We start from the raw sequence: 9,450 nt of genomic DNA on the forward strand, positions 1-9,450 counted from the left end.
TCACCCATCTTTCCCTCTTTTCTTTTCTATTCTTGTATTGTGAAATTATAAAAAGAGAAAATTTTTATTTAATTTTTTCTATTTATATAATAATAATTATTATTTATATTTTTCAATTATATTCTATTTACTCATATATTTTAAGCTTCTATAGATTTTCCTTTTTAAATTTATACGAATCATCAACCATATTTTTTTTGTTATATAAGTTATATCTCCTATTTGTCATGATTTTTTTTTGTTATGTGGATTTTATTTTTAATGATTTTAATTTTTAAAAATTAAAAAATTATTGTATATGTAATTTTCAAATATAAGTTCTAGTGTTGCATTATTGGTTGTTGTTTAAAATTTCACTAATATATTATTTTTTATTATTCCTAATTATATAAGAAAAAATTATCTTGAGTATATGTTTTTAATGTGCTTTATATTTTATATTTAGTTGAAAGTAAATTATCTTGAATATAAGAAGAGATTATTAATTTTGTATATCATATTTAACTATTTCTATTTTATGCATTATAGTTTAATATTTGGTGTTATAAACTTAAATATAATAAAATAAAAATATTGATGTTGACTACATAAATTTTTTAGTTGATTGTATTGAGAAAGATGAGTTTTTGAAACAAAATAAATGACAAATTTCTTATAAATAATTTAATTATTCATGTTAAAAAAGATATTTTCATCGTCAAACAAAACTTTTCTAAAGCACTATTATAAGTTTTTTTTTCTTTTTATTTCTTTTGTTTTACATGTTATATAAAATTATTGTCTATTATAAATTTTTTGATTATTAATGGTTAAATTCAATATATTAGTTTAAAAAAATTTTAACTTTTATTTTTCTTAACCTTTGACCTCTCACTAAAAATTGACTAGGTCCGTCTTTGGTCGTCAAAGTTATATATCACAATTATAATTAAGGTTCGCTTCACAAGATTAAACTTTAGTTAGTATAATATAAAAACTCACATCAGACAAGTATATGCACTCACATCATACTAGTATATGCTCTAATACCTATTGCAATGATGCAAATCTAAACATTCAATAACTTTTTGAATCGTAAATCATATTATTTTCAAAAATTTAAGTTCAAAGTTTTAATGATTAACTTAAATTTTTATTTAAATTTTAATAATTTAATGCACATCTCATGTGTGATGAGTATTATAATACCATCCATTTAAATCCTTGATCAAGACCTAACTCAAGACCTAAGCAATGCAATACTTTTAACAAATAATTTCTTTGGAATCTGTCAAACCCAACCCATCTTATGCGACAGGATTTGCAGCCCAATCTAGGTGAACCCCTGGAAAACCAAAACCTTAAAACTAGATTGTAGAGCTCATCTGGTTACGAAGAGCCCTCCAAAAATAGGCATATGCCTCTGTCTGCGACGCACACACGGTATTCTTTAGTAAAAGGCGAAAGAATAGTTCGCTCTGTGTGCACCGCTCGGCTGCATGCTTTCTGAAGGAGGCACCCGTCGCATTTTATAATGGTAGTTCTCAAGCTATTAGCTATATTGTTTGCTGATGTGGGATAGTTTTATCTTGTTGTCGTACAGAAATGAAGTTTAGTACTTTAATCGTGGCTTCCTCTTGGAAGTTGGAATATCCTACTAATACTACAAAAAAATTGCCATAGGAACATTCTTTACATAAATTAAACGTGCTTCTTCCTTCCGGACATCTTATAATCTTCTATAGATCCATACATAAACGACATCATGAACGTTCCCCAAAGATTAGTAGGACTACAATTTGAACTGATTCAACAATTTATATAAAAAGGAAAATAAATTCCCTGGCACATGAAAATCTCTCCTTTGTTTTAATTTCCAATTTATGATTTATCAACACAGCTTATTCTGTCATTCACATGATCACATCTCTTACCTTCCTGCTGCACTCTAGGAGCTACTCACAGTCTTGATGATTGGCCTGCTTGCTTTTTGAAACGCGTGCAGTGGTTCAGGTCCTTTATTTGGATTTGTGTACTGCATTTACTTTGGGTTGGGGGTAAGGATTCATTAGTCACGGTGATCGGCGTGGTGTAGGCGACTGGAAAAAGAACGTAGAGAATGCGTCTAGGACTCTGAGCTTTGCTATTTTCAGATTGAACACTGTGGCTCTTGGGTTCTCTGTGGTGGTTGTGATGAACCTGGATTCTTATGATTTGAATATATCAAAATTCAGCTGCTATTAGAGCACATAAACGGTTTCATTAGCATTTCATAGTTCACAACTGCTGCATTGTTACTTTGATCGCATTCTTGTTTTTCTCGTTTACCGTTTCTTAGTCTGCATTGCTCTGAATTGTAAATTTCACTGGCTTTTGTTGTGTTAGCACTTTCTTTTGGATAATATGTGGCTTTCAATGTCCCCATGGGAATTGTAAATTTCAAATTATTAGCATTCTTCAAAAGCTGCTAAGCAGTCTTTTTAAGTTAAAACACCAAATTTGTTGTTGTACTTCTATGAAGGATTGGTGAATTGACTAAATATTACATATTGTATGTGTGTAAGGAGACAACAAGGATACAATGAGGTTTAGTAGGTTCTTTTATTGATCTTTTCTTGAACAAAACTGAAGCCAAGCATATATTCATTGACTTACTGTAATTTCTTACCACCTATGAGGTACATTGTATTACCCCATGAAAGAATCATGCTCATGATTATACTATCCCAACCTTTCCGGTGGAAATAAATTTGATTCGCCTTTCTTTACTGGCGATGTTGAGCTAGAAATGGTTTGAATGTCATCAGCATACCTACTGCCTCCACTATATTCAAGATGAAAAATACCATCTGAGTGCCTGTAGTTACAAATTTAGCTGGTAAGTTCTTTCATCTGACATGATGTAAACACAGCACAAAACATTTGGTGGAAGGCCCAAAGTTATTACAATTATAGATGACATGTTGTCATTCATTCTGAACCATGTCCAAGTTAATTAGAAGGCTCGAAGGGCACTTAGATTTTGATGAATAATTCTCAAATATGATATAGTAGTTAATCTTTATAGACTTAATTTCTCTATAATGATGATAAATTCAAACAAATATACAGCTAATGATATTAGTTTTCAAGGATATGGTCAAAGTTTTTAACGTGCTTCCCTTCCATTCTAACCAAAACTTGTGACGTAAAAACTATACATGGAAAAGCAATTGCTGAAAGTCCCTCTACCATTGCCTCTAGACAACAAGAAAATATGATATGAAGCTTGGTTAAGTAGCATACCTGGAAGAAATGCAGCATCCTGACGCTTTTCTGCCCAAGAAAACCTGACGAGAAAAACATAATGCTATTAACTATAAAAATAAAAAATATTCATTAAGATTACAAAACTAGTGAATACTGGCCTACTAGTGCCATACTAGCTTCAACTAGGCAGAAAATCTAGAGTAGGAAACTTACAATGCACCTCCTCCCGCTGGACCAGCTGCTTTGAAAAGAGACATTGCAGTCATGGCAATGCCATTAGCAGCTCCTCTTTGGTGTTGATCCTGTTGTTATATATTTCATTATATTAGGTTGAGATGTGTTTCTATTGAAGAACAATATTTAGTAGATATTGAAATAAGGAATTTCAACTATGTGAACCCAGAGTGAAGATTTACCACAGCTCGATTTTGCAGAATGAATAATCCAGTTATGATTGACACCTAGTTATGCAGAAGACTTAACAGTTAGAACAGCAGATAAGTTCATAACAGATGCTTCACAAGAATTAGGCTTTTGATAATATCGAGTCTGATAAAATTTGAAGTACTACAGAAATCTAACAGTTAAATGATCAATCTAATAGCAAGTTCATGAAAATTTTTGGTTTCATTCAGCCTCATTATTGATGAATAATCTTCCTCTAAGTAGACATGTATCCATACAAAATGCCTCTCATCAGTCGCAGCCAGTTCTTCTAGGATAGTGAGACCAGCTTACTAGGTGTGGTTTACCTTATGGCCTTGCATATTAAGCAAAAAATTAACATTCTTTAATAGCTTAACTATCTGAAAATAAAGTTCTAAGTATATTCACTTACCGAAAAAACGTTCTTCATGATAGATGCACAATTTAATACCAAGCTGAGAGTGAACCCTGACAACAGGGCTATGTAAGAATAACTTTGTAAAAGTGGTATAGTTAAGACCTGCAAGTAGGAAATTATGAACCAGAACAAATAAGATAATATATACTAACAAAATTTTAAAAAAAAAGTAGATAAAAGAGGTAAAGTATACTAATTGTCACAAGGTTTTGGGAACTTACACTTGCAATACGAGACACCAATACAGGTCCAAGAATCCTCTCAACAATTGGGTATACGGAAAGTTGAAAGACAAGAAGGCTGAAACCTGGAAGTTGAAGAATTAATCAATGTACAGCTCTACTCTATAGGAAAGTCATGGTTTATTTGGACATGACATGATCCAAAGGAAATTGTTAATACAACAGGTAATGAAGTAAAGATCACATAATACTATCTCCTCATCATCTACTATCCATCTTTAACTGCACACTCCTACCCTTGAATTAAAATTACAAAATATAAACATAAATTTTATAAAATTTTACTGTAAGCATTAAACTGAAAACCTCTTGGTAATAGGTGCAGACAGGAGAGGCTCATACTTAATTCAATGACACAAGAAAGCTTAAAGTCAATTGATGTGAGATAACACTGCTTAACAAATTTAATCATGTAGTCACATATTTGAGATTGTGGAAGCTGTTTGTACTTTTAATTAATCAAGACTTGGTAGCTGACAGCTTATACATGAAAGTGAAAAAGAGAGGATACTGGCAGGAAAAAGTATTACTATGACACCTCAAATGCACAGAATTGTAGACATGGTCCTTCATATTAATCCTAAAATGCCATGCCAATTTCTAAAGACTGCATAAATAAACAAGATTGTTGATTATGAATTTATGAGGTTGTTACAAGCATATGAACGTAGCCATTGCACTTGTTATCAGTTGAAGAATGTGCTTTGCTTAAAGCTTGGGAATTCCAAACCTAAGAGGTGTATATGGGTGTTTGTGTGTTGTAGGGTGGGGGTAGGAGGAGGGGCAGTGGTCGACTTATGCAATATAACATGATTAATCGAAATACCTGAGACTGCAAGAACTTCTCCAACATCCTCTGTGGAATAACTCAAACCCCCAAACTTTCTAGGGCTAACGGCCCATAATGAAAATATCTGCAGAGCCAAGATAATTAATCACAACATATGCAGTCGGATTGATAGACTTATTAAACCATGACGATATGGTTAGTACCTCTGTGTAGGCCATATCATGAAGGGAGAAGACGCAATAAACAATGATAGATGACATCAAAGGCCAATTCTTAAGGAGGCTTTGCTTAGAAGTGGATTCTCTTCCTTCATCTTCTTCTGTTATTTCCTTTGAGCTAGACTCATGAGGTGCAGCTTCCAAAGCATCATACGAATCATCACTTGATCTATCGTTGTCATTGTGTTTGTGAAGTGTTTCCTGCAACAATCAGACTTTTTAGAATCTGCAAAGGAGTAAATAGCCAATCGTGTCAAGCTATTACAACGAAAGGCAAATAGTTTCCTTTCCAATAGTGATTCTAGAAACTCAAAACTAAGTTGAGAGTAAATTTTCTGGTAATAAACTTAAAAGAGTATATAATAAGCAAATATGAAAACAAAAACTTTAACAACTGGATTATGGGAGATGGCCAACTTGTTACGTAGCACAGGCAGAGAGTTGGTGTCATAGATCAAATCTCAGAAAATAAAGGCCCTCTGCAGGCATGTACAGGACAGTTTATGTTAAATTGAATGTCAAATTGGAGGTTGTAAAAATCAGGAAAATTGTTCCCTTCACTAACACCTTGTATTCTTCAATTTCAAGAACTAGATACTTAGGTCCACTTTCAAAAGGGAAATGCCATTCAAAGAGAAAGAGAAGATAGAATTCATCCATTTGTATAAGAAATATCATGCACAATTAATGCAGAAACTGCTGATTATAGACAGAAAAGCATTTTATCCAATGAAGTTAGTTGGTGTAACCAGAAAAAATATGAGATGATCACCACACAGGTTCAATGAGCAGAAAACAATGGCCAAACTAGAGATGTTAGTTGACATGTCAAATAACAATTAATTCCTAACAGAGATGATTTGTTTGGAAGATAGATTTGGTATAAAGTAGGAAGTAAACTAATTAGGATATGTACCGGAAGCCAGAAAGTAGCTATGGTTACTCCCAAGGCAAAAAGTGATGTAGCGAGGCAAGGTAAGAAATATGGAAATCTGCAACAAGGAATATCATCATTTTAAACAACATAGAAAAATAAACATTGCAAAGTTCTTACATCTAACACAGTGGGAGAATAAGCAGAAATTCACCTCCCAAACAGGGAATCTTTGGAAAAGATATTCGGGTACTTCTCTGCTGGCTGAATCACAGAATTTTAAGAACATCAAATGAATACTTTGAAGTGAAGAGTGTAACAGATATCAAAATCAGGTTAAATGCAAGTGTATATAGAAGCATTTTTCCACATAACTAAATTATATATTTAATACAGATTCAACTAGATACTTGGGTGCTAATTTTTTGTTTCTCTCCTCCGTTATGATGCAGTGATTATAGACGATCTCTTACAATATCTCAGACAACAACTGATTTACATTGGAAGCCAGAAGTGAAAAAATTTGTACATTTTCCTACTAGTTGACTCCATTCAGAACATGTTGCTTAGGTCTTGAAGCACATAAGAGAAGAAAGAAATGGAAGTACCTGAGCTAGAAAACCTCCCAGAGCAGGGCCAATAATCAGTCCTATGCCCCATGAAGTGCTAACCTAAAATTGAGTAATACTTCTCAAATTGATGTTGCAGTAAAATCTCAATGAACTCAAAGCATATAATGGTTGGTAGAGGCTCACAGTTGATAGGCCTAAGGCTTGGTGTTCTTCTCGAAAGATTTCAACTGCATATGCCTGGAGATTGTGCAAGTTAACTATGTATGAGAGTGGTAAAATTTAATAACACATAGCAATTAGCAAGTGAAGCAGTTGGATGGCAGTCCAGAAACAAATGAAGGAAGAATCAGAATTTGATCCAATTTGGGATTACGGACCTTTATTGGTCCAAGTAAGCCGTTTAAACTTCCCAGAAGAAATCTTGTAATTACAGCCATCCAAAAATTTACACTAAGGCCAAAGAGAGTGTTGAAAACAACCCTGATAGACATTGGCAGTTATAACAAAGGAATACAGATATGAGAAGTTGAAGAAGATTTTAATATTATTTTGGGAATATCAACTAGAAGTTTGAACTTAGATACGGTTTTCACTCACACTGTAATAGTTCCCATGATTATAACAGGCTTTCGACCATAACGATCAGCAATTATTCCCCATAGTACAGATGTCAAAGCTCTTCCAAGCATAAATGCAGACCCTTCAGATATTTAAGCATTGTGTTAGGATTCAGTTCTCAGAGGGACAAGTTTGCTATGATTGAAGAAGACATAAGCTCACCCACATAACCAGCATAGTAGCCAATATCTTCCTCCCTTTTCGAAATATGAAAATCCCTAATCTGCAAGCAGAACAATCAAAGGAAGGAAGACTGCTGGAATAAGTAAAGCATGTTTTAAGTATTCATGGGGAGAATCTCAAATCGGGTTTCTATGAAAAGAAGAAATAGAAAAATCAGAAAGGTTTCCATGTGGAAGATTCAGTTGAAAGAAAGAGGCAGTCAGTAACTAGGTAAATTGAGCTAAGCATCGAATTCATAAAGAATGCAACCAAGTGATGAACATTAGGAGAAACGTGAAAAGATTGCTTTATGAGGACTAATTACCAAGGCACAGTGTAGGGAATTGTAACAAACAGAGTATCAATATTTCCGGAGTTCTCCATTAGGCCATGCAGTTTGATGGTTCACCGTTCTTTACAACTGATTTCTTGTTTTCAAAGAGTCATATCGCATAGGCTGCCATAGAATTATGAAAACAATACCCTTTCCAACAAAACAAAGGATTCAAGGAAATTCACCACAAATTCTAGTAGTTGCCAATATTATATATCAGGCTTTCATCATAGTTTGCCGAAGGTGCAGAATCATAAATTTGTTGCATAGATAAACTTACAGAAAGGATAAAAACCATAAAGAGGATTTGTCTGAACTCACCATGAAGTATAGGAATGGAAAGAGAGACGATATCGGCAGAGCTGAAAGCATTTAACAGTAGGAAATTAGGACCAATACAGATGAAGGAAATCAACGAAAGAGGGCGTTGAGCATGAAGTATTCTTCAAACAATAGCCAACAAGGAGATAACTTTGCTACCATAAAAAAGAAATGTGTAATTTTCTTTACCAGCGCATAGCACAACAATCCATATGGAAACGAGTTGGCGAAGCGGTAAGCCTCGCTGCAACTCCTTCATTTGATCAACCTTACATCCAGGGCAGTTCTCATGGTACTTCTTCTTTAACAGCGGCTCTGTATACTTTTGTGCCATGCTTCTTATTGAGCTGAACAGATATTGAGCCCAATAAGCTTTGTCTTCCCCTTTGAAATACAAGTATCCAACCCCTTAGACTTGATTAACAAGAACAATCAATCAACAAATCAAGAAACAATAGGTATATGAATATGACAGAATACAATCCAAGTGCTCTCTAATCAATCATCTGATAGAATATAAAGACATGTGCTGCTGCGATGCGAGTGGAGAACAAACACAAGAAGGTGGGTTCTTTTGACAAGATTCTTCTAGGAATTGAACATTGAGCTGGCTCAACAAGCTCCCTTCCCACTTTGAAATATTTGAAAGTAAACATTCAGAAGAAGACGAGTTAAATCCATGTGTTGTCTGAAAGAAAATAATAAAAAGGGAATATCTATCACTTGGACAAGATGATTAGACTCAATAATGACTGAAGTCATCTAATAAAATAAACTTGGAAATATTTAGAATATTCAATTCATTCAAGACGCAAGAAGAGCTTTGCTTTGGCTTAAATTTCCATCTTTAAAGGGCAGCAGCCTACGTATCAAAGGCAGACATCATTGCGCACGTCAAAGTAGTGAAGACGACCATAGCTTTTAGATTAGTGAAAATAGAATAATCAAAACTTTTTTGAACGATTACCAGACAAAATCATGCAACCCTCGTTCTCTAGTACACTTCAACCAATCCCAAGAATGCTCAGGAATCAAAATAAGAACAGGTCTCTTGAACTGACAGTAAAAGATTATCTGTCATTTGTCAGACATAAAAGTTACGTGCATTGATTTGCAACACCACAAATTTAGAGAAGACAGAAAGGCTTGACTGTATTGTTGGTACTAAAATAGGAGTCCAAATCATCTACCCCAGTTGGTGTCCCATCCTGTTTGCCTCCTCATGAATTATGAATTTGTATATCAGC

The 9,450-nt window shown here is 33.9% G+C and overlaps 1 protein-coding gene and 1 non-coding gene across 2 annotated transcripts; both read right to left on the bottom strand.

Moving 5' to 3' along the window:
• Positions 1-1,357: 1,357 nt before the first annotated feature.
• LOC149526597 (U5 spliceosomal RNA) lies at positions 1,358-1,477 on the bottom strand. Its single transcript, XR_016351887.1, has one exon. It is a non-coding gene; the product is annotated as a U5 spliceosomal RNA (small nuclear RNA).
• Positions 1,478-1,667: 190 nt separating this feature from the next.
• Positions 1,668-8,587, bottom strand: LOC110425721 (protein ZINC INDUCED FACILITATOR-LIKE 1-like). The gene is made up of 17 exons (XM_021440696.2): positions 8,393-8,587; positions 8,204-8,244; positions 7,549-7,609; positions 7,366-7,468; positions 7,146-7,248; positions 6,952-7,005; positions 6,805-6,867; positions 6,411-6,460; positions 6,239-6,314; positions 5,308-5,523; positions 5,141-5,228; positions 4,294-4,379; positions 4,067-4,174; positions 3,645-3,689; positions 3,442-3,530; positions 3,265-3,308; positions 1,668-2,836 (listed from the first exon to the last, which is right to left on the bottom strand). The coding sequence occupies exons 1-17, from the start codon at positions 8,535-8,537 to the stop codon at positions 2,745-2,747; spliced, it is 1,464 nt and encodes a 487-aa protein (XP_021296371.1). The 5' UTR covers positions 8,538-8,587; the 3' UTR covers positions 1,668-2,744.
• Between the last annotated feature and the right edge of the window lie 863 nt (positions 8,588-9,450).

This window comes from Theobroma umbraticum, unplaced genomic scaffold (assembly GCF_002168275.2).
Source record: "Theobroma umbraticum cultivar Fairchild unplaced genomic scaffold, ASM216827v3 scaffold_12.1, whole genome shotgun sequence".
NCBI classification, from domain to species: Eukaryota; Viridiplantae; Streptophyta; class Magnoliopsida; order Malvales; family Malvaceae; genus Theobroma; species Theobroma umbraticum.